At 31.9% G+C, this 25,753-nt stretch overlaps 1 protein-coding gene across 3 annotated transcripts in view; it reads left to right on the top strand.

Moving 5' to 3' along the window:
- LOC106717259 (WD repeat-containing protein 47) overlaps positions 1-21,120 on the top strand; it is a 31,589-nt gene extending 10,469 nt beyond the window's left edge. For 2 of the 3 annotated variants that reach the window (XM_014511037.2, XM_014511038.2), the window contains 6 exons: positions 10,862-11,097; positions 12,754-12,931; positions 18,392-18,535; positions 19,974-20,129; positions 20,486-20,705; positions 20,885-21,120. In XM_014511037.2, the coding sequence (XP_014366523.2) occupies positions 10,862-11,097; positions 12,754-12,931; positions 18,392-18,535; positions 19,974-20,129; positions 20,486-20,705; positions 20,885-21,030 (1,080 nt within the window). In that variant the 3' untranslated portion in view covers positions 21,031-21,120. Of the gene's footprint in view, positions 1-4,953; positions 5,667-10,861; positions 11,098-12,753; positions 12,932-18,391; positions 18,536-19,973; positions 20,130-20,485; positions 20,706-20,884 lie in introns of those variants that run through there. The other variant, XM_014511039.2, reaches the window with a different exon arrangement.
- Positions 21,121-25,753: the final 4,633 nt, after the last annotated feature.

Below are 25,753 nucleotides of genomic sequence, written 5' to 3'. Positions count from 1 at the left end.
CCAATTAAACATGCGAATGACTTCATCTTGTGTTTTATCGTTGTTGTGTCTTTCATTATTAAATATGTGAGTGATACGAAATCGACGTTATTAATTAAATAGGTCATATAAGAGCAAACATATATTCAATTATTTTAGTATAACAATATTCTTGTATAGAAATATGTGATTAGTTTTAATTAATGTTCGCTCTGATAGCCAATTTCTACATCTTGCCGTTATAAGTTTAATGAGCGTGAAGCGTTACATTTAATATAACTTACGTATCAATCTAGTTATTGCATGTTGCAGGGTTTATACAACGTTAACACGCGATACTAGTTTTATATCATTACGAGCGAACACAATTCCTGCGTAACTGAATTAAAGAAAAACGTATTGCGAAAGTCGTTGCCGTTGTTACTTTTAATGGGAACCAGCCATTGTTAAATATATTTTAAATGATTCTTTATACTTTTTGCTTATTTATTTTACGAGTATTCTACAATAAATATCAAATTGGATACGTGAAGTCCAAGTTTATTAGGTATTATTTGACATACTTTATAGTCAGGACGCATAAATTTAAACTTTCTCAGAACTGAACTATAATAATATACAGTCTTTAGATATGATTCCAAAAGACTCAGGCAAATGACCATTTTATATTATAGATCATAAACGTGGGAGTCATTTTCCACGATAGTCGATACTATATGGCATTAAATGTAAATAGAAATTCGATAAGATCTTGGAATACTTGTCAACTTTACAAGGCCCGTGGCGGACAGCGTTTGCCTGCATGTTCGACCTGGGCCGCCTTAAATGGCCACGCCACCGACGACTATCGCCCCGTCACGACTAAATCATGTCAATATTTACATTTTGTCTCACGGCCTGTATTGAGAACATTGTAGACCTTTTTGTATACGAAGAGGAAACAGTACTATCACCACACCAAAACCTTTACTCATGTGGCATAAATGCTAAATATTAGATACTTAGATTTGTTGCCATGAAACTCCAGAACGGCTTAACGGATTTGGATGAAATTTGGAATTGTGATTTAATACACTTTAGAAAAACGCATAGGCTAATCCATTTTTTTTAATTCCACGCGGACAAAGCCACGGGCTCAGCTAGTTAATTATAAAATAACCTTTTATTTAGTTCGAAGTAGATACTGGCTGTATAATTTTTAGAATAGCCGTGATGTTTGATCTTGATTCTGTCACTAGTGCATACATTACAATGGAATGTCTAGCCTAGATTATAGAGTCGGTATTTACATAGCTTCTTATGTGTTTACCGTATTTCATTGACTTATGTTTATCAGTTTCCTTCTAGATTTGTACGCTAGTAAAATGTTAAAACCTTAATACAATGTTAAAATAACTATCTACATGTACGCAAATGCTTACTTTCCATACAATTGATTAGACGAGTAATCTTCTCCTCAGTGTTAATGATTTAATTTTACATTTTTTTCTGCAAGAGTCGTTACGTAATGTCCCTTGATTTAACAGTTGTTGTGTTGTTATTATTTTACGGCTCGTTGTCAATATTTTACCTTAAATATGATCCTAGTTGGTTCTTTAGTACAATATTATTGTACACACATGTCAAACTTAATAAATGAAAAGCCGACTTTTATGTTTATTCAATCATTTTTTTTTGGGTTATGTCCAAACACTAGTCAATTTTTATATTCATCACTGGATAAGCGGTTACTGATTCCTCTATTCAGTATTGTACTGTACGATATAAATTATATTGATCCGAAAATAAATTTATTTAAGTATACAAGAACTATTGTATTCGTATTAGTAATACATATTTTCAATACTGACTAAAACAGTTAATTGTTTGATTGTTATTCACTAACGAATCAATATCATTGTGATTATTGTTGTTTATTGTTTTTATGTAAACAAAAATAATCGTATAAATGTAATTGGTATTTAAAATATTATTCTCTGACGTCCTGTTTTACATACGATTCGGATTAATTGTACAAGAAAAAATATCAACATCATTAATGACATAGCCTTGGCAAAAAGAAATGGTTAATTAAAACTTAAATATTAATAATAGTTCTTATAATGCACCTTTTAAATGTAAACATTTCTAAGCTACTATATCGTGGACTTCTTTTATAATTTTCTTTCAAGTACATTATTGTTAGTAAGCGAAAACCCAAAACCCAACCACCAAAGAATTGATAATTGCATATAGGAGATAGAAATAAAAAAGTTATTAAATTCTTCTTCAGACTTAAGGTCGACTCTTATTATTCGATTCTCATATGGCTATTGTATTATGAGCTATTGAGATTGTTAGTTTACCATAGATTATGTATCGGTAGTCACAAGTCAATACCGGTAAGTATTTCACGTCGATTATAATTACGTTATCCGCTGTCAACCTTGGGCACTAGTTATACCTATGACATAACATGTAACAACTGTCTATTCTGTACATAGTGTTTACTACGTGTTATATAACACGTCTTTACTCGTGCAAAAAAACGATTAGTTTGAGAAACGTGGATAATTTTTTTATGAACAGTTTCATGAACATAAATTTTTAATGTTTTTTGATGACTTTCTTAATATTGCTGCAGTTCTTTTTATTATATGCCTTTGAAATTTGTCACTGCTAAATTATCCTTTAGGATTTTAACCCTACGTTAAATAAATGTATTCTTGAGTTAAAAATTACTTGATCATCTTTCCAGATTTAGCCTGATGACTGATAGAAATAACTGACATCCTTTGTATAAATTTTCAAAAGAATAAGATACATAATAATAAAGGTATTTCGTGTTATCCGACTAACGAATAATTTAAATAGGATTAGTAACTTAGGTAGAAAATGCATTCTTACGTTTCCTGGGTAATAGATAGCTTTGATTTCAATTGTTTTTCTTCCTATATACTTAAGATAGTTAAAGGTTTTATCAATAAATTAATGAAAATAATTAGGCGCATTCAGCCTAAAGAATTTAATGCTACGGTAATTTACTTTACCTACCCTACAAGAGTTCACTTTCGAACTTAAAAACTGGTCTTTAAAGCTTTTATAGAAAAAGTACTTTGCCGGAGAATTCAAATTTTTTCCTATTGTCATATCATTTTATGTATTTATCTGCATCGGTATAGTGAGCTTTTTTATCATTTAAAACTTTATATGTTTCATTCGGCTCTATAGTCCTTGAACTTTCGCATTTTCTCAGTATTTTGCTCAAATTTTTATCGTAGATGTTATAATATTTCAAGCGAAATGTTGTTAGACCGTGTCCTTCGAAGAATATTTTTAAACTCTTTGCAACTCCTTGCACGAAATTTTTGTCGATGACGTTACGAATAGTTGTTCGCAAATGTTCGTGCAAGGCTCAAAAATTATTTCAATTAATTATTTTAAGGTTTAATAATGTTTTGATATCGGGAGGAAGAAATTTGGAAGAATTTTCTTATTCATTTGTTTACAAACATTTAAAAAAATATGCAACAACATTATGAATAGGTACTATTGAGCAGGACATATAAGTGTCACGGCAGTAGAATTTTACAGTTAGGGTGCAATTTGGAATTGTTTTTCGTATTGCAATACAAACGATCAAAACAATACCTACCGACATATTGCAACACATTCGGTACGACTTCGCAAACGCCGTGATGAACATCAATTTGTCGGTGCAACCTAATATCGGCATTCCGGATCATTCCGTCTGACTATTTCAATCATCCAATAACTTCCAATTGACTGTAATCAAAGTAAACTGTTTGTCGGGTCTCGACAATCTTATATCTTTTTTTTTTGATTATGCTGTCATTGTTTACATTTGTAACATGAAGAATCTCAGTTGCATGACTCATGCGTGTATGGAGTCACGTTGTGTTTGACAAAAAATCCCTGCTGTGTGTTATGTAGCGATATAGTTTAAGTATTGCTTGTTGTACTTGAATTGTCATACCTTTCACAGGTCTGCTGCTTTGCCTCATATGCGAATATGTTTTAAAATTATTTTATTCAAAATCAAATACAATTTTTGAGCTTTTTTATATCTACTGACATAAAGATATCAAAAAAGGAAATTCCACATCTGGTTCTGGAATCATAGAAGAATTTAATTTTTGATTTACACGAGATCTCGTCCTAGTAAGTTTCGAGAACAGAAACCGACGTGTCTCGGTCATGGCTATTTACAATCTTAATAATGTACTCATTTTTATGGCGTGGGATGCTTACGCGATTATGATGACTCCTGAATAAACTTGTTTATTACATGATCTGTATATGGTGCAGCCTTGAGTTCTTTCGTCACTTATAAGGTAACTAATTAAATATTTGAATTTTCCAGCATATTGCTTGGGACACGTGGGCGCGCATGTATTTATTACTGCGCATTAGTTGATAGAGTTTGCACTCGTATGTGTGGTCGCATTTGCTTGCAAAATATACTATGCTGATTTAACATTACGTTTGTTATGACACTCGTATTAAACTACGCTATTAACTAACTGCCTGAACGCAAGTAAGAAGCGAAAGTTGTACGGTGGCGTAACAAATTTTACGTTTTATCGATAATCCACGATTTGAATCGAGGTAAGCGCACTACTGAACTGCCTTAATTATCATTCACGCTCTTGATATAACCGCAGGCCAAGTGCATTATGTAAAGTAGAAGTTTCCATCCTGTGACATTTTAATTAAATCGTCGCGATTCTCTTTCACGTGAAGTCCGTATGTCATTAAGTTGACAAAAATCCTTACAAAAGAGGTGAATTAATTATTATAACTCTTATAATGCCTCGGATGCCTTACATGGGTTGTGAATACAGACCATTGATATGGCGTGATTTGCTCTTACGCCGCTTAAGAGCGCTGTATGAGCGTGTTGACCGAGCGGGCCACCCCTTTCACTTATATTCGCATTCAACGGATTGAGCGGAACGCGTGTGCGCCTTTCTCTATGTTCTCATCTCTGTCTAACGTTTGCGTCGAGAGCGGTCGGCCGGTGGTGGGCCAGCGCACGCCGCTTGTCGGTCGCGCCAACAGTAGCGCAGCTCCCTCGGCAACATCCGCACGGAACCGATTCCGCCGCTCTCGGATGCACCATCGCGAATATGAAGTCGAAACCTGCACATTACGCAGATCCGCCGTTTAGGCCATGGCCGCCGCTTTCCCGCCAAGCGCAACCTAACTTTTACTTTCGCCCTCCGGATCCCATCGATGTGAGGAATTATAAAACATCTTCATCGAAGGGTTCTACTTATTCAGATTTCTCTGGTGTTAGCGCTTATAGCAATAAGTCACGCGATTATTATTTCCTGTCGCCGAGTTACCGATCTGCCGGTGCGCCTACGCCGGGCTCTTATGCCGATTCATATATTAATAGAGATAGGCCTCGGCAGCTCCGTCACCCGAACCCGGCGTCGCCCGCCGCATGTCCGTGTAGTCGGTCACGTTCCTTGGAGGATGTCCGCACGGAGATTGTCACCGAGTGGGAAGACGATGACGAAAATGGAAACCGTATCGTTGCACCCGCCACCAAGTTCAATCGTTCCCCATACAAAGTGAACACAACATTTCAAAAGCAAGGATTTCTTACGAGACATTCAATGGAAAACCTGGTAGATAAATCACCACAAGTGCCTCCACCGAAACGGATTTCCGCTTTGCAGGTACTCTACTTTCTATTATAGTTGTGGAAGAAAAATACACCGTAAACTGTATCACAACATGAACTCTCTTGGCATTAATTCGCCATTTTATATTTACATTCTATGTCAAGTTCAGTATGTGTATATGCGCACTTTATAATAGTATATTTTGCATTATTACCTTATTAAGGTTTAGCGAAGTGCTCCTATTAAAGGCAAGGCGAAAATTTTGATCAATCGGCATGTGAGTGAGCGAGTAGCTGTGAAGCTGCGTCAGTCACGTTCAGCTCCGTTGAACCGCAGCGCGCCGTCCTGCGCATGCGCTGTAACGGATGTTCGATACTTGTTTTTTTATTGTAATACCATGTGCCTACCACAAATGTATCATCTACATATATGTAGCTTGCGCTATATTAGTTGTAATACTTATTAGGTTTCCAGGTGATCCATCCAATGTTTTTGCCCCTGTATGCCGGTTGATCTTGCAATGCGAACGAGAAGTCTATTGTGATCGTTTCACAAATGTACAGTTTTGAAATTGTTTCTATGTTTTGTAACGTCACAACGTAACAGTGAACATGGACAAAGCTGCTTTGTTCTCCATTAACAGTTGAAAAAGCCTAACAAAATAAAGTTGGAATGAAAACTATCTTCTCATGTTAAACATTTTTAAATAATATACTATGTATAGTCATTGAAGTTTTAATATTATTGTAAAACTAATATAAATCGAAAACAACTTTCGAACTAAAAACCGGGCATTGTTCTTCGCGATATTTAATTTAAATCTATCATAATAAAACTTTCAAAGAGTTGTAAATATTTTAATTTACTTGTTCTCGTACTTTCTAGAGTTTATTTATGTACAGTATTAAATTATTCTTGTTAAAGATTGGTTAAAGTATCGTATCATTGCAAAAATACTCCTCAAAATAAATAAAAATCTTTAGAAGTAGATTTTAGAAAATGCAATAGGAGAAAAAATTTACTTTGAAACAATTGACTATGAAAGCGATTTTTTTTTTAATCGCATTCTATTCCACCTTAATAATTAGTTACAACTTCAAATAAGGTCATAAGTTAACATTTTAAATTGACTATTGCGTCACCACTAATATTTATTTATGCATTTTTAAACCCTACTTTTTAATATTCCAACAATTTAATTGGTATGATGATTAGAAACCTGGGTTGAATTAATTATTTATAAAGTTTTTATGTAATTCTTACAATTAGAAACTGAATAGTAATTATAATATAGTTGATTATTCAGTAATAAAAATAAGATCTTTTGAACTTAGAAAGCTTTATTTTGATGGTTGATTTAATTAATAAAGCTATAAAAATAACTTATAGATCTATAAATTGCATTGTTATGCCAATATCACATCGTTTTAATAAATAATATTAAATACCAAAGTGAAATTAAAAAGTATTATTAAACTTAGTGTTAAATACTAAAAACGAAAAATACGACAAAAGAAGACGTACTATAGATTTCTAAATTGTTAGCTTAGTAATCGTTAATAGCGTAATTTCGAATCTATTGGATTCCCGTCCGATGTTATGTAACCGCTACACTTGATTATTATAATGATTTCGACTATAGTTTTACTTGTGTAATAATGAAAGCGTAAAGCAATTTCTCAATCGTGCCTTTGTTTGGTATAAGTAGGTACAGAATGGCACAGTTCTCCGTTTCCGTTACTAATCTGAATGCTTTAGCTTAGATTTGCAAAGTTTCATTTGTTCTTTTCCTCGTGGAGAAAGTCATATAATTTTAGATATACATACTTTGGATTTTCATATATTATAAAAATAATAACAAATAAACACAGCGTGTAACCCCTTTTCCTAAGCTAAAGGACACATTAAAAAAAAAAATTACGTGAATCTTTGACATTAATTTGAAATAGTAGCTATCATATCAATCCTACATATCCACTTTTCAACTGTATGTCTTTTTCATATTAAACAATCAAAGAATTCTAATAATAAAACGTGATAACGAACGTGAATTATGTTTCAAAATAATTATATAGTTAAGAATCATTTATCGCACTGTAATAGGTGTGACGGCTCTATTATACCATTAGTCTGTGGTGTTAAGTTGCAATGAGATGGCATTAAAATATACAATTTCTATTGCTAAATCGCGTTGAGTCGGTTGTCGCAATGCGATTGCAAGTTTTATTTGAACTTTATGTAGTACTAGCTGTCGCCCGCGACTCCATCCGCGCGGTATTAAAAAATAAACATAAGTAGCCTATGTGTTCTTCCAGACTGTTATCTTCATCTATGCCAAATTACATCGACATCCGTTGAGCCGTTCTGGAGATACCTTCAAACATCTAACCATCCATCCAAACATTCGTATTTATAATATTAGTAAGATTTAAATTGCAGTTTCCATTTGATTTTTGAGTTACTGATGCAATATTTATAAAGTAGTATCACGATTTTAAAATATTCGAGATACTTTACATATTACTATTTTAATGTTGACACATCATGATTAAATCTACTAGAATCGTTTATAAATCAGTGAATGTATATCGTCTAATAATTTTGTAGGTATAACACATTATTAATAATAACATAAAACTATTATGGATAACCTTGAGAGTTATTTAAAAACCTGTTGATGGTTCCAATCTTGGTACTCTTCGGTCATGATATTGAGGCAAGGCAACGAACTTTTCTATCGGTCATAACAAGTGGGAGGTATGCAGTCGTAAACTAGTTCTATTGACCACTTTGAATTTCATTTGTTTTTAAAAAAGTCGACTACACGTTATGTAAAATGTTACGTGAGATTTTTTTTAGTAGATTTCTAGTTGTCTCAGGATTATAATTTATAATACACTGTGCATATTTACTGATGGAAAGTTACGTGACTTTGACAACAATGTCAAATACATTCTTTAATTATGATGCATATTATAGATGTGATTATGTTGCGACATTATGTTTTTGCTGGAACATACATATAACATATACCTCCGTAATGACTAGCTATCAATCATTGAACTAACATTATTGTAATATACTTCGATAACCGCGCTAATGCATGAAAGGTATTTTCCAAATAACCTCACCATATATATAAAATTTCCCTGGTTGGAACCTATTACTAATATTCCGACATTTAGGTTACATAGGCCTTCGCTTGTATCATTAGGTCTCCTCTTGAATTAAAAACGCAATGGATAATTGCCGGTTTTTGAGTTAACAGAAATATTAGTAATGATAATGCAAATAATTCTAATTCATGCAATCATGATAGAGTACCTCGTAGGAGTAGATTCTTGTTGCGTAACCAATACTGCTCTAACTATTTTTACTTTTTACCGGAATCGAAGGTGACAAAATTTGATTTTCACGATCACGCAATTCATAATAAACCGTTATCTAGCGTAGACGTAGAAAATCTCGCAGCCCCTCTCTATTGACAAATTACATAATCAACGCCGTACGCTTTCGCGTCATAAACGAATTGCTGAATACGGAATGTTTTTTTATTTTTATTTTAAATATCAAGGTGGCAAACGAGCGAACGGCCACCTGAATTCGAAGCAGGAAAGCGACCACTGCCCACAGACATCTGCAATTTCAGATGCGTTGCCTGAAACTAATCGACGGAGGAGGGGACGCAGAGAAAGAGAACATTTCCCAATCCTATGCATTCCCTTCTCCGCAAATCCACTTCCCCTTCACAACCTTTCCTTATAAGAAAAGGGATTTCGATATCGATGATGTCATATTTTTTTAGATTATGACTTTAGCTGTTTTTTATAATACCTTTTAAGCAAACACGTTTGTTGTAAATTCGACGCAAATGATAATGGTATCTAAATATTTATTATTTAATCATCTCGAACGAATATGTCGTTTTATAACTCCAATCATTAATTCATTTAACTTCTGCTAATGTCATCGCTTTTTATTCAAGTTACCAACTTTTTAAATATTGTACATATGAATGAATATATGCAACTCTGTATGCGTTGCAATGTCAAATTCATAAACATTGTCAAAGGTGTAAATAATCAAATTAATTTCTAGTTAATAACATCTTCAATAGCAATGTTTATATATGTATATAAACAATTAAATTTGAACGTGTTGCCATGAATTATAGCCTTTAATTTTTTTTCTGTATATAGTGTAAAAGCTTGCGCCATATGCTCTGCGACTGTTCACCTCGATGCGTCATGCTTTAAACATGAATCATTACCCTACTACCGAATGGTCACGATTCGAATCCAAAGTCAGAACACTTTCATTATGCACATCGTTTATTATTACGTCGTGCATGCACCGAAGTGGTTATTCCTTTGAAATGATTACGACACTATGCCGACTACCGACATGATTTTAGTACCTAGACTCTATAAGATATAATTTATTAATTATTAAATGTGATCGACTCGCGTTGAACGTACATTTAACTGTTTAGTAATTTTGTCACCATGATTTTTAAGCCTCGTAAAAATACAAAAATCTATTACTTATACTGCAACACACACTTTCAATGGTTAGGTAAATCTGCACTAAGGTTGGGCCCGAGAAACAATTAATGACCCTGAGTGTAGCACTTAAAGATGCTTCACCTGCTGTTAAAAAGACCGATACTCTTTATGGCGGTAGCCCTTGAGCACAGTAACTTTTAAAGAGATTCAGGCTAAGTGACTCGGCCACCTCGCAAACCGGCTAAGCTGTGGATGCCTCTTCAAGGCAAACACGCTGTCATTAGCCGGATGTAAACATTTTGCAATTACTTTTCGTGCACATTTAAATCACGCACTCATTTTACTGATATTAAAATAAACTAGGCCAATGCCGAAAATTCGAAACTAATTGCAATCGATAGGTAATTAAAGTAATATTTTATTGTACTTCAATACGGATACAGTGCGTCTAAATTGTCTGCATTTAATTGATGTATGACAAATCAAAAGAAAACATTGTTTTATAATTATGTATGTCGAATCCTAATAATAATCTCGATTCATGTTTTTTTTTAAAAAGACGGATTTAAAAGATATATTGCATGGAATATAATATGCCTGATTTATTGAATTAATGATAGGTTCCTATAATAACGTAGTCCAAATTGTTAGAACCGCAGTTATTGAATCAATGGCTAACTTTAGGATTAAAATCTTACTATGATAACGTTATGAACGCAGTATTTATGTAAGATTTTTTTGTAGACAACCACCCGGAATGGAGGTCATCAGAATGCACCGATTTCGCCGTCTGGCGCTGCAAGTGTTGGACTGGGAGCAGATGTCAACGGATCCAGGCCTACATTCAAACCAGTCACTGTACTCGAAGACTTGCAAGCCGTGCGTTGCGCAGAATTCCATCCAAATGGCAAATTGTATGCTGTTGGTTCTAATACAAAAACTCTTAGGATATGCACGTATCCTAAAATCGACGATATCAAGTAAGTTGTTTATTCATATTCTTTGGTATTTATCAGCAGTGTGTATTAATTCAGAAATAGTTCAACAGGTTCAATGAATTGAAATTCTACCCTAATATACATAAATAGGATCACAGCTTAAAATACACCACAGCTGTACGTTATGTATGATTTTTTTAAAATTCTTAGGAAACAAAGTAAAACGCATTTATTAATAAGTATGATAACTAGTTAAGTATATTATGTACTATTATAAGCCCTTTTCATTAACTGTTTGCGACTCATTATTCGATCACGATCAGTGATAATAAGTGACGCAAAGGCAATAACTAAGGACTCTGCCAAGTCAATGACCGAAGTAAATTTGTTTATGTATGTACTGTTTGTTATTCCATTTGCTGCATTGAAGTTTATTATTCAGCATTTCTCTTATTACATTTTTTTGTTAATGTAATAATGAGACTGTCCCTATATAACGTCATTTCACCATATTTGTTTAGAGATATTTTTTGCAGTTTGCAATAATGAAATAAAAAAGACATGGACAAAATAACTATAAAATAAGTCAAGGACAGTAACGGTATGAAAGAAATACATTTTGATATGTGTTTCCCGTAGTTGATCGGTTTTAATCGGCCGAATGGGAATTATTTTGGGATAATTCGGTAGGCCGATTTGTCCAACGGGAAACAGCCATTTAGATTTTTCACAAAAATTTTGTCCACATTAAATAAATTTAAAACAGTATAAATACGTGTATAGTTCGTTAACCATATCACCGATGCAAAGATAGAAAGCCATACATGTTTCTAGTGTTCGCAGCGCAGCATGGTGGCCTTGTTTTGAAATGACGGTACACCGCTTTAGAAGCTATTTGTAATCGTTGCTCTTTGAATGTGTTGACGACTCGTAGTTGTAATTATTCTAACTAGAAACCATAGCAGTGTTCTTTGTCGGCAAAATATAAGATGAAAATATATGATGTATTCTCTAATTGTTAAAATATTTAATAGTACCCTTACATTACAGTTTACTATATATTTTGTTTTTAGTTTGTATTGTAATTAATGTAATGATTTTCTAATTTATAAGATTACAAAATAGAAATACCATTGCAGGTAATTTATTGCTTGGATAAAAACAAAATTGTATTAATTGAAAAAAAAAAATTAGATAGTAAAATTTATAAATGATTTTCTTAGAGAAGTCTTTTTTATTAATTTAGAACTGTAGCAGATAAAACGATCAGAAAACAAACGAAACTATTTGTTCATCCAAAGGAATGTTTGGGAGATACCCGTCACTTTTATTGTCTTAAGTCACGTGGATAATGAAATACAAATTGTGCGCAGTCCCGAGTTTAATTATGTTTATGCATCTATAACCGAGGGTGAAAGTCCGCGGTGGAAAATATTCTCAGGACGACTTCATTCTCGAACGTATGTAAATTGACTATAGATAGACGTTTGTTGAGATTAAGTCTAGTCTTAATAGTAATAAATATTTGTATATGCTGCCTCTTTAATAAGCTCATCTGCGATGTAATGAAGACAAAGTGAAATTGAGTACAAGCGATACTTATATTTTTGACATTGCCAAAGATTCATTTTTGCAGAAGTTTAATTCCCTAGTACAACTAAAGTCTTCTAAATTCTATTCATTTATTTTTTGTATTAGGGACATCAGTGCACCAACAGCCCCGACTGTTCTACTGAAGCGCACGAAACACCACAAAGGGAGCATCTACTGCCTCGCTTGGAGCCCGGCCGGCGACCTGCTAGCTACCGGCTCCAACGACAAGACTGTTAAATTGATGAGATTCAACAGCCACACTTGTAACCTAGAAGGACAAGAGGTATGGTATACATATGTCATGTAGATGTCAGCAGTAGACATTGCTGGTATTTCCTTCAGTGAGCTGAGCTTACTCTAATTTATATTCCTTCAAGTAATACATCAGTTTTAACAAACATTCTCAACTAAATTTTAACCTAACGTAAATATCACAGTTCACATAGTGGAATAAGTACTTAAATGATATTTTGTTTCTTAACACGTACTTTTCTGATCATTTGCGTTTTTACCTTTTAACTGACGTCTATACAAAGAGACAACTGTTAGCGTTTGAGGTGTTTTAGATCAGATGTTTATGGCTTTATATTTTCCGTAAAAGGTTTATGTAATACGAAAACAAGGAAGATAGCTTGACGTTGCCATAGTCGTGCTCAATCTTTCCTTTCATTAATGACAGGCTGACAGATCACTTAGATTCGCGTAGACTATATACCGAATGATAATAATTGCTGTTTAGGGTCAACACTCTCTGTGGTTTTATCTCATTAAAATGGTTATTACAAAAAATTTCATCAATGAATAAACTTATGCCCGAATACTGAAACGTCACTTAAATATGTAAGAGCGTCTTAAATTATAAGACCACGCTTAAACTCCAATATGCAATTCTCGTAAGTCAGTTAAAGACGCATCTCAACTTTGATGCCAATCAAATCGTACCATGCTTAAAGGCCACTCAATATCACATTTCTTATACTGGATCGTCACTCAACGACATTTTGCTGTCAAAAGAACTGTCATGTCGACTTAAGTACGCCAACAATTTAAGAGTGGTCGCGAGCTATCTTAAAAGTGAAAATCTAAGGTGTTAACATGTCTGCTTCATCATTATCATCGCATTCGGAGAAATAAAATTCTCATGTCACAATGTTCGTTCCCGTATTCCTCCGAAATGGCTTGACCGATTCTCATGAAATTTTGTGAGCATATTCAGTAGGTCTGAGAATCGGCCAAAATCATTCATACCCCTATAAAGTTTTTTTAACTGCGCGCGAACGGAGTCGCGGGCGACAGCTAGTATTTATATAAAAATGCCGACTGAACGAGAATATATCGAAATCGCAAATAGGTTTATAGCGACATCTGTCTGCGCCCGCTTAAACTGCTTAAAAAGTGTCTTGATGATTTATTAAAATTTTATTAATTTAAACTTGTCAAAACATAACGCCAGATGCTTTCCATTCTACAAAAGTATGGTCAAATTTTTTAATTTTTTTTTATTTAAAAATACTTTAAACAGAAAGGATATTTTTTAACAACCTTCTTTGATTTTTGATTATTTAGTATTTTTATTTTAATTTTCTTTACTATTTGGGAATAAACACGTCTTACAACTATAGGTTGTCCAAGCCATGCTGCGTGAAACGGATACGTAAAGTGAATTTTAAGAAAACGTAATCGAGAACAAGTATTTTTTATACACTCTTTGACCGAAAACAAAGGATGTTGCCATGACGTAAAAATAATACGTCTACTTACGGAATCACGCGCTTACATGTCTTGATTTGCGTTTGTGTATTCCACTTAAATTTTGACGTCTGTTAAATTGTAAGCAATGCTTACGAAACGAGATATTTAAGTAACGTTTCAGTATTCGGGTATTAGAGTTACAACCTTTAATGAAGCAAAAGTAAAAGTTTTCTACATTTTGTTGTTTCTTCCTTACCTTGTATAACTTTAACAACTCTTACGTTGATATCTGAGTAACTAGCTGTTATTACGCACATTAACTACGTAAATGGTTTTAATTCAGAGTAGCGTAGGCACACTTGAAAGGCGATCTATTCTTGCTAAGTATAACTGATCTCGAGCTGTCTAATGCGGAATGATATTCATGTTTGCTTCCTTATTCAAATGTAAATCGTTGTAAGATGTCGGAATGCTATTCACTTGATGAACCAAGTTAACTGTTAGGTAACATGGAGATGTGAAATATGTTTAAGTTGAAGTAAACATACCATGTGATGTGTATGACAAGTCAAATTAATTTATCTAAAAACACGAGATTTCTTTAACGAAAACTTTCGGCATTCCTAAATACAAAATTTCTTACTATGACTATGATATCATATTCAATCTTACTTCTTACTAATATTATAAATGCGAATGTTTAGATCGATGAATGGATGGATGGATGTTTGTTTGAAGGTATCTTCGGAGCGGCTCAACGGATCTCGATGAAATTTGGCATATATGTAGATCATAGTCTGGAAGAACATTTAGGCTACTCATTATGTTTTTTTATAACGTGCGGACGGAGTCGCGATCGACAGCTAGTAGAATCTAAATAAAGAATATGTAGTTAGAATGTTTACATTGTAAGTAAACATTTGTAATTCAAAATTTATAACTTTATTTCATTTAACGTTACTGTTTTATTCGCTAACCGTATTTGCTTTGTCGCGGTCGTTATACACCCGCATTGTCTTAATTACCTTTGTATTTAATTTGTTTTATAAAATAAGTGTTACCACACTTTTATATTTGATGTGGTTGTTGTTAAATGTTAAACGTACCTGTTGGTTAATTAGACAAGTTTTTAAATAACTAAACCTACAGCATGTTTTCTACAGTCACAAACAAACAACAATAATAACATTGTTATCTCACATTTTTCGAGGAAAATGAAACTGATTGCAATATGATTTTGTACAAATGTTTCGGAACAGAAAATTCACACAAGTAAAAAAAAAAATATTTGTCACATAACGCATTTATTAATTAGTAAAGCATTTCGCAAAATAGTGAACATAAAAACTTATGCGCAATTATTTGATTTCAATGTGGAAATCTTATTATAATTGCGTGCGTAAAATATGATAGAGATTGTAATTTGTCCTTCAATCTTTCACTTCGAATATCATTTCATCATAAAATGTGGTGCTAAATAGGTTAAATAGATTGCTTAATAAATATGTTTTCGATATTTTGTCTAATAAATCTTTTGAGGTGATTAGTTTTATTGTGAAATGAATTGCTATCTTATCATAGGCGATATAATTGCTTCTAGGACTGAGATAGTGATACCTGGAAATAGTTTGTTAAGATTGCTTAATAAAACGTACTATAAAAGGAATTTTTATGATATCAGTCAATTTTCTTTTGATATCCTTATTAACTTTATTAACTTATATTAAATTGTTGATTACATAATTACTACATACTAGTCGGTGCCGTCACCGGACGATCAAACGTGAGTTAAGCCGTTTCTTAATTAATTAATTACATAATTAGGTTCAAAAATATCACCACAAATTTTCATATTCCAATGAGATACATCTTTAAACAACTATATTACGTATTGTCATTCTAACTTTACCTATGATATATAAAAAATACATTGTTGCGTACTACAATAGCGGTTCACGCATTTAACAGTGTGTTCTTGTAAGCCACCTGCCGCAAACGGTGGTCGACAGAACGACCGTTATAAATATCTAAAGCGAGGTAAACAAGCGTCTTACTCGCCAATTCCACAGACATGTTGATACCCTACGCGCTGTCGCCTTGCTTAAGTTATTTCTCGAGAGCGCATTGCCAACTAATTACTCAAAGTTGCACGTAGACCTGTTCCTTGGAACGATTTCCCTTCGCCAGGGGAATTTGCGTGCATTACATAAAATTACCTTCTCAATCATATTAATAACATATTGGTTTACTAGCTGTCGCCCGCGACTCCGTCCACGCGGATTTAGAAAAAACTTAATTACTAGCCTGTGCTTCTTTCGGAGATCTTTTTCATCGAGATCAATACAGCCGTTCTGGAGCTACCTTCTAACAATAGCCATCCATATAATAGTAAGATTAGAAATGCATTACTAAAATAGTATACTAATATTAGAATACCACTAAAAAAGTTTTATTTTGATTATTCGCTGGTGAAATTTTTAATTAAATATGGTAAACTCAAGCGTGGGTGAAAACGACAATGTAATGAGTCATCTTGCTTCGAAACCGTGAACAGTGTTATGGTTTCTGAACAAGAATACATCTCACGGATTGTTTCGATTAACACTCTATTTACTGTGAATGTTTTGATAAATATGTTGTGCATATAATTATAACTAATTGGGTTATTAACAACTGCAGTTATTATAAACTAGGTTTCGCCAGCAACTCTGTCCGCGCGAAATTAAAAAAAACTTATTTATGACCCATCATGCAGACTATGTTATAGATTTATGCCAAATTTCTTAACTTTCACATTTATAATATTTGTATTTCTCGGTCCGTTGCTCGTTTGCCCCCTTCTCCTATAAAAAAAAAAATTGTAAGATATAACCTTATTTTATTACCCTATGTGTTCTTGCAGACTATGTTATAGATTCATTCCAAATTTCATCAAGATCCGTAGAGCAGTTCTGGAGATATCTTCTTTCAAACATACATATAAACCAGGGATCCCCAAACTATTTTGGACAAGTGACTCGCTTTTCAAAAATTAACTGTTACCACAGACCCCCAGATGGCCAAATTACCTACTTTTAAGATCAATTGTTGTTATTATTATTATTTTTCATTCTGACTTAGGTCAATAGAAGAAGACAGAGTGAGAATTATCAATGCTTTAAAGTTAAATTTTAAGACCCCAGGGGGTCGATATCGACCCCTTTGGGAATCCCTGATCTAAACTTTCGCATTTATAATATTAGTAAGGTTATATTAAGATAGTAAATTTATCATTATCGGTTATTATGATAATAAAGAAAAATATGCAACCAGTATTATTATGACGAGAAATATCAGTCTTTGTAACCCGTGTTTTTTTTTTTACTGTAATCTATTCATTTGATTGAAAAAACATAAATATAATTTTGTGTGTGGGAGAATTTTATTATGCTAATATCTTAGATGATTAGCATGTTTGGAACGTTTTATTTTGTCATATTTTGTCTGTAAATGTATTTGAGCATCAGTGTTAATGAATCAAATCAGACAGCACAGACGTTTGGATGAATATATTGTTATGTTAACATTACCTATATATGTTGATTTAAAAACATCGGAAGGGCAACACGTCTCGACGAAGACTACGAAACTGGTATTCTATTAATTTACCCAGTATTGCTCAAAGTGAATTGCAGGGAACTTAAGAGGTCTATAAAGGCTTTATAAGGGTTTAGTGTTTTTTTGTCTAATCGATTAGTTTACGACAATTTTGTTGATGAGTAAAACGTACCTGCGTCATCAAATAAAAGGGGTCTTCTTAAATTGAATTTATCAGGCCTTTCAAATGACATGTCTAAATTATCTAAATTGATAGCAGTATTTCAAAGACTGGCGTGTCATTTATTTACATATTACTAATATTATAAATGCGAATGTTTAGATGAATGGATGGATGGATTGAAGGTATCTCTGAAATGGCTGAACGGAACAGTATAGACTGTAAATAGTTAATGCCTTGACAACGTTTTTTTTCCGGAATCATTTTTTTATTTTATTTTTGAAACTTTGTTAGGTGGAACTTACCATGCATGATGGCACCGTTCGGGATGTGTGCTTCATAGAGGACACCTCGAATAAAACAAGTCTTCTGGTCAGCGGCGGCGCTGGCGATTGCAAGATTTATGTCACCGATTGCGCCACGGGAAAGACATTCCAAGTAAGTTACTTCTATAAACAATATTGCAATTTAAGTTTTTTAAATTATAACATGACAGAGACGTTTAACAGTTGGTATGTTTAGTTGCCATTAAGAAGAAAAGATAAAGCTACAATTTAGTAATTAAACGTATTTGATTACTAGTATGAATAATGAACTGTAATATAGAGTACATGAAATTGTATGTTGTATGCTTCTACAAGCTTATGACGTTTAAGAATGTTTTGAAGACTATCGTACCGATTTTATATCCTGCCTTTTTTGTCATGACGTTGTAATAATTTTAAGGAGCCAAGTCACTCGAGAGTTGGCTATGTATTAGGTGATCCAAATTGCTTTTTAAGGGCAAGGGACGATTTTTATCTCGACCCTTTTTATGTTACCTTAAAGTGAGCGTTTTATTTTAGCCATTAACGAAGACAATTTCCTTTGAGTCAAGGGCCTACATTTGAAGTACTTTCCTTTAAAAGATGATAGAAGCGTCAACTTGTATAATTTCTTCTATCACTGAAATTTATTCAAAGAACTGTTACGTATAATGTCGTGTTATTTTAAACAAAGTTGATTTATTAATCAACTAGCTTTTACCCGCGACTCCGTCCGCGCGGAATAAAAAATAGAAAACGGGCTAAAAATTATCCTATGTCCTTTTCCTGGTTCTAAGCTACCTGCCCAACAATTTTCAGTCAAATCGATTCAGCCGTTCTTGAGTTATAAATGGTGTAACTAACACGACTTTCTTTTATATATATAGATTTCGAAAAACAAAAGCGGTTATTAGTTGGAGTACTAAATTGGTCTTTTTCAAATTGGCTATTTGGTATATAAATGGTTCTTAGGATTTTTAGTATCAATGGGCTATGAGTTTCAATTTTAGCATTCGTATTGCTGACGTTCTCTTATTTTTTGTAGTGTTTATCGATTTAAATAATTTATCTGTCGTAGAGGCAAAGGAAAATGAAATGACTTGAGTCTTTGTCAAACAGATACAGCTTTATATTTCAACTTTTACTCTTGTACAAGATGATTGTTAACGTCGACGTTGTCCATTGTTCTTTGTTATTCGAGATATTCATAAAAATGTGAATCTGGATAAAATGAAACTGTGTTGAGTCTGGATTGTATTTTAGTCTATTTCCGGCTTATATTGCTCTATATTTTGTTTGAAGTCAAATTTTACATCGTTCTTATAATATTAAAAAGATTTGTAGTTTTTTTAGCGATTGTTGTTGCAAGAACTTAGGAAGACATGTTTTTAATTATTATCTTTGAATATTGGTTTGTCATAGCATAAGTTTGTGACACTATTGGTGGATGATATTACAGTCTATGAAAGGACATTATAGTCGATTATATTAATCTTGTAACAATACTTTTACGGTCGCGAATGTTTGTAAATTGCTGGCTGCTAGTGGAGTAAATATAATTTTCCTTGCAGGCTCTGAGCGGGCATTCCGGCCACGTTCTGTCGCTCTATAACTGGGGTGGTGCGATGTTTGTATCTGGAAGTCAGGACAAGTCGGTGCGCTTCTGGGATTTGCGCACTGGTGGATGTGTTAACATTATATCACCGCCCACAGGTCATGCTAATAAGGTAAGAATATATACTTAAATCATTATTGGTATTTATTGATTTATAACGTACCAAGTACTTTGAAAAAAAAAATGATTTGTTTGACATAAACCATTTTTTACTATCCCAAATCTATAATTGACAGGATTTTCTTGAGAAAAGTAGCTACAATTTTGAACCTGGCGTAGCAAATTTAAATAGTTTAGTCGCTTAAGCCCTTACTTACCGAATAGACGATTAGCATCGACGACTCAATTGTTCGAATGAAGCGCTCGCAACGCAAATCTCTTTTACATTGCCTTGTGTTAATAAAATTGGTAGTTAATGTGTTAAATGATTTAAACAATATTGTTCATTGTTAAAATATTCTTGTTTAGGGTTCAGCAGTGGCATCTCTCGCGGTGGATCCTAGTGGTCGTTTGTTGGTGTGTGGTCATGACGATGGTTCATGTGCCCTCCATGATGTCCGCGGCTCCAGAGCTCTGCAACGCTTTACTCCGCATTCGGGTGATGTTAGAAGTGTACGTCTTTCACCTGGCGCCTATTACTTGTTGACCGCAGGATATGATGGTCGAGTTGTACTAACTGATCTACAAGGTGTGTTTTTATTTTTTAGTTTAGTTTTATATAGTATCCAGAATGTTATGTCCTTATAAAAATTCCTACTATATATACCTAGAATAAAAATACTTAAACTATTAGATTCATAATTTTCCTTACATTGAGAGTACTTAAGTGAAAAAAAAAATAATAATTTTGTTTTTTTTTTTATTCAGGTGATCTAACTTGTGCGATGCCAAGCGTACCAGTTGCTCGACATCCCGATAAGGTGATATCAGCTAGATGGCATCCGGATGACTTCTCATTCTTGTCTACGTCAGCGGACAGAACCGCTGTACTTTGGACCATACCACCGGTGTAATGGCCATTTGATTAGAGCTCTATACAATTTGGTTAAAATCATTCTAATTACATTACGTAACTTTAAGCCACGTAAATTATAATCTCATTTAATATAACATTATCTCAAGAGATAATACTATGATAGATAAATATTAAATTTCATTCACCCTCTTGACGTGGTGGGGGTGAGCAGAGAATTTACTGTCTCCTTAATTTTTGGAATGTATATGTCTTAAAAATAGGAAAAATAAAATTCTTTAACTAATTCGATCGTCTTTAAAATGCTTGAAAACTATACAATTTATGAACTTATTTAAAGGTTAAAAAATTGTCATAACATATCTTAATTTTAAATAAATTTACACACACTTAGTGTGAGCCTTAATATTTAAAAAAAAAAAATCACTTGTGTTAGTTGTCATCGAATCATTTAATTATTTATTTCGCGTAACATTTTTTTTTATCATTCCTGTTCCTTTCTTTAAATTATAAATATTACTCATATTGTTATAGAACTATCCAAATTTATTTTTTTTATTTCATTCTTATATAAAAGCTTTAATTTTTTTTTGCGAACAAAATAATTTACGATATATCAATTTATATAACCTTAGTTTTATAGGCGTTCCCGCGTGCTTCGTATAGTGGAAACACTAAAATATACTTATTTAAATAGATTTAATCAATTATAGCAAATCTTCAAAAAGTAAATGTATTAATTTCTTCTTACTATGATTTTCAGTAAAAAAAAAATCGAAATAAAATATTGAAATTGTGGTAATTTTCATAAATCTTGTAAATATAATAACAATATGTAATAAAAAAATGGATATAATTTAAAAGAATTTTTAGTAAAAATACAGTTTATTATCTCCTTTCTATTGTACTAAGTGGTAATATACTGCCCGAATATTACCAACGGTAATAACCAAATTATGAAATTTTCTTTTTCTCTCAAATTAAAAAAAAAAAACGAAACACGTCAAGCGATGAATTTTCAATTTCCATGTATTATTTACATTATGTAATGGAATCATTTATTTATTGTCCATTTAAAACATGACAGTTTTAAAATTTCATGGTAACAACATACATAATGTTAAAAATAAAGGATTAAGACTGAAAATAAAAACGTTAAAAATCTTAACCGAAATCAAAAGCCTTTATATAGGAGTTGTTTTTTTTATTGCAAATTCATTAAAACTAGTATCAATATTTTTTGCAACAATGTTTAGAAAATTATAAAATGTATGATTTCAAATATTATTCGCATGTTTATTTATTTTTGTTTCAATTTTTTACGATACATGAGGATTCATGGATTTTTTTTTATAATAGGAATTGTCCCTTAAATGTTTGCTTTATACAACGATTAAAAGACCACAAATTTTTTTTTACAACTTTTAACAAAATAAATTAATACATGGATTTTTATACATCCTGTATAAGGATAAATACATCAAATTGTAGCTCATTATACGAGCACCAATTTGATATGCCTAGTTTAATTTTTTTAATAATTATGTTAGCTAATATGAATTCGTGTCTAGCCTTTCAGATTTTTATTCAGACTTTTACAGCATGTTTACTTTTAATATTACAATCGGGAAGTAGAAAGGACTAACTGTATAATTTTTTTTTAATTAATAACGTATTAATTTATTTCTATCTAGAACTAGAATATATAGAATTTGAAGTATAAACGTTTATTTTTAACGTAAACTATGTGTTTGAACAAAAATATCATTATAAATGTATGAAGTAGGGTAACCATTAAATGGGTTACTATTTTTAATTTAAATCTTATTAAAAAAAATTATGATTTTTATGGATTTTATGTCTTTTTTAATTGAAATTGTTTAGATTTTATGGTTTATATTTTAACACTCGAAATGCCAATAACTATTTAAATGTATTAAAATGAACAGCAGCTTGTTTGTTGCATTGAATGTGTTAAATAAATATAAATTACTCTAACTGTATACTTAAATTCTAAACAATTTAAATTATCACTTGGCGAAATCCGGTAAAGCTTTACGTAACGTATATTTTGTATACTTAAGGCTTAGTAATCTTAAAAATATATGAAATTTTACATTATTTTAATAATACATAATAATTTGCTTAATTTGTGTTTTTTTTTATTAGCTGAAAGCAATCGCTTTTCATACTGTTTTATAGGATATATAATTAAATATAAACTCATATGTTTTTAGTAATATTTAACAATTGATGTATTACGTAAATGGTGGAAAAGACGGGAATAACTAGCTTAGTTACTGGCACTCAGAGTCATTAAGTACTAAGGGTGGTCATTATAATAGACTGGGTTTAATAAATCTACAATAAAGGGCTTCCTTAGTGATCACTTAATGACTGAGTGGGATTTAGTATATTTTCTATCGTAACATATGTGGAATAGATTAAGTAAATAAAAAAAATAACATTGTCACAATTCTTTTATAGTCAAAATAACAGTAAGATTGCACGCAGTTAGATTAAGATTTTTTTAAATATTGTGAGCTTACACTGTTGTAACATTTACGAAATAAAAATTTCAGGTTTTTCAAAGAATGAAAAATAATATGGTTTTGTATGTCTGCTGTGTAAACCTACTTTTATTATGGTCGATGTTTTTCTTCCCCTTGAATTACTGGCTTTAATGATTTAATTTTTATATTTGAAGCCTAATTTTATTTTGTTTAATTAATGAAATATATCTCAAAGCTAAGATACTTAATAAGATATAGTTACATGTTGTAATGCAATTAAATGTAAAAGGCTTCGCACAAATATAACGTGAGAATATAAATGTTTTTTTTTAATATTAATGCTTATTTTATTTAATAAAATATATGTCGTAAATATATACATATATATCATAAATATATATCATATAAAAAATAATACATTTGTGCTAATTGTAGGCATATTTATTCTGAATGTATTAAATTATTGGCTTGTGTACATTCATCTAGAATTATTCGAATGAAATTGAGTTTGTCATGATTTACAGTTTTGTTAAGATGAAATAAAACAACAATAATAAAATAATAATACTTTTTTTTTAGAAATTATGAAAAAAATAATAATCGTAATTTGACATTTAGTAACATTTATGCGATTTTGATACACAAGCCTATATTATACTATATTTTCTATTCTTGGCTTCGTCTGCAAAGACATTTGTATTGACGTATATTGTCTTTAGTTGTCTATGGACAAACAGAGACAATATGTGTGTCAATACGAATGTCATCGCAGTCGAAATCGATAGCGATGTATTTCTATGTAAAATTTTAAATTTAAACCATGAATTGCTTGCGCATTTGTCAACAATTCAGATCTTAATTAAACCGAATTTCGTTAATATTGTGTATCTATTATAATCATTAAAGATTAAAATATTTATTATTAAAATCGTGTCTTATTTTTTTTCCTATTCATCCATCATAACAACCTTACAGATTATTTAATTGCATAAAATGGCTGGTGTCTTGACACTTCTTACTTTACCTTTAAATGCTCTTGCTTGATTTGCTCTTTGGCGGTAGCCCTTCTTCTTACTCCAACTAAGTACGAAAAAAAAAAACATTAAAATGACACCTTTGAATAAAAAATAGCAAACTCTTAATGCTAATGCTGTTGTTAGAACTGATTAAATTACCTCTAACTGTACTCGTATTAGCTTAATAAATTCTTACGTATTTGTAAAAGCGCTAAGTCATTGCATAACGTTAAGTGAAACCTTATTTTTAATTTCGGTTGTCACCGAATATATTTAAATTGTGAATAAATGGTTTTGAGTATAAGTTTTTAATGTAGGTAGGTAAAGCCTGACTAGGAATATAACGATCGTCTCATGAGGGCGCCACAATCTTTTTGATATTGCAACACTTTTCATAAACGTCAATACATCTAATGAACTTATGTCATTTATAAATAAAATCCAGTATTTTGAAATTTCATCCTACGTGAATTGCCTTTACATTTTTTCTTTGAGGTTATAAATCATTATTAAAAATCAAATTATAATAAAATACTTTGACACCTCAGGACAATCAACAATGTCAATGCCATGGCAACGTATTTATATTTTAAATGAAATGGCGGTTGCCATTACAAGAAATTAGTCTCGTAGGTTTTCCGCAACGTCGCGTGGGTTTCTTAAGTTAGGAAAAATATTTTTGTTCAGAAAAATTCAGTTAGAAAAGTATTAGGATTTAAAAATATAGTTTTGAAGTCATCTAAATTATTTAATAATGTTGTAACATACAGCAAGACAGTTGTTACAGAGGTCTGTTGAGTTACATAGTAATATATAACTATTACATTTCAGTTTTAGTAGTAAGTAGATTTCTATAGTACTAGTCTCTTGTACCTTTGATCGTAATTAAATATACCTTATAATCATAGTTTTAAAAATAATTTTTTTTAGTATGAATTATTATTTAAAACTAGCTTATACCCGCGACTCCGTCCGCGCGGTATAAAAAAAATGCACACAAGATAAAAAAGTTCTTATGTCCGTCTCCTAGTTCTAAGCTACTTCCCCATCAATTTTCAACTAAATCAGTTCGACCGATCTTGAGTTATAAATAGTGTAACTAACACGACTTTCTTTTATATATATAGAAGAATGGATTTTAGCTTTAAAATAAGACGTATGTCACTTTAAAACAAATGATAAAATATGTCATTTCTTATCAAATCTCATTAATATAGCTAAGACGTCTGCATTT

The sequence above is a fragment of the Papilio machaon genome, chromosome Z, assembly GCF_912999745.1.
Source record: "Papilio machaon chromosome Z, ilPapMach1.1, whole genome shotgun sequence".
NCBI classification, from domain to species: domain Eukaryota; kingdom Metazoa; phylum Arthropoda; class Insecta; order Lepidoptera; family Papilionidae; genus Papilio; species Papilio machaon.
The sequence above is the reverse complement of the archived record's forward strand: the minus strand, read 5'-3'. Positions and strand labels throughout refer to the sequence as shown.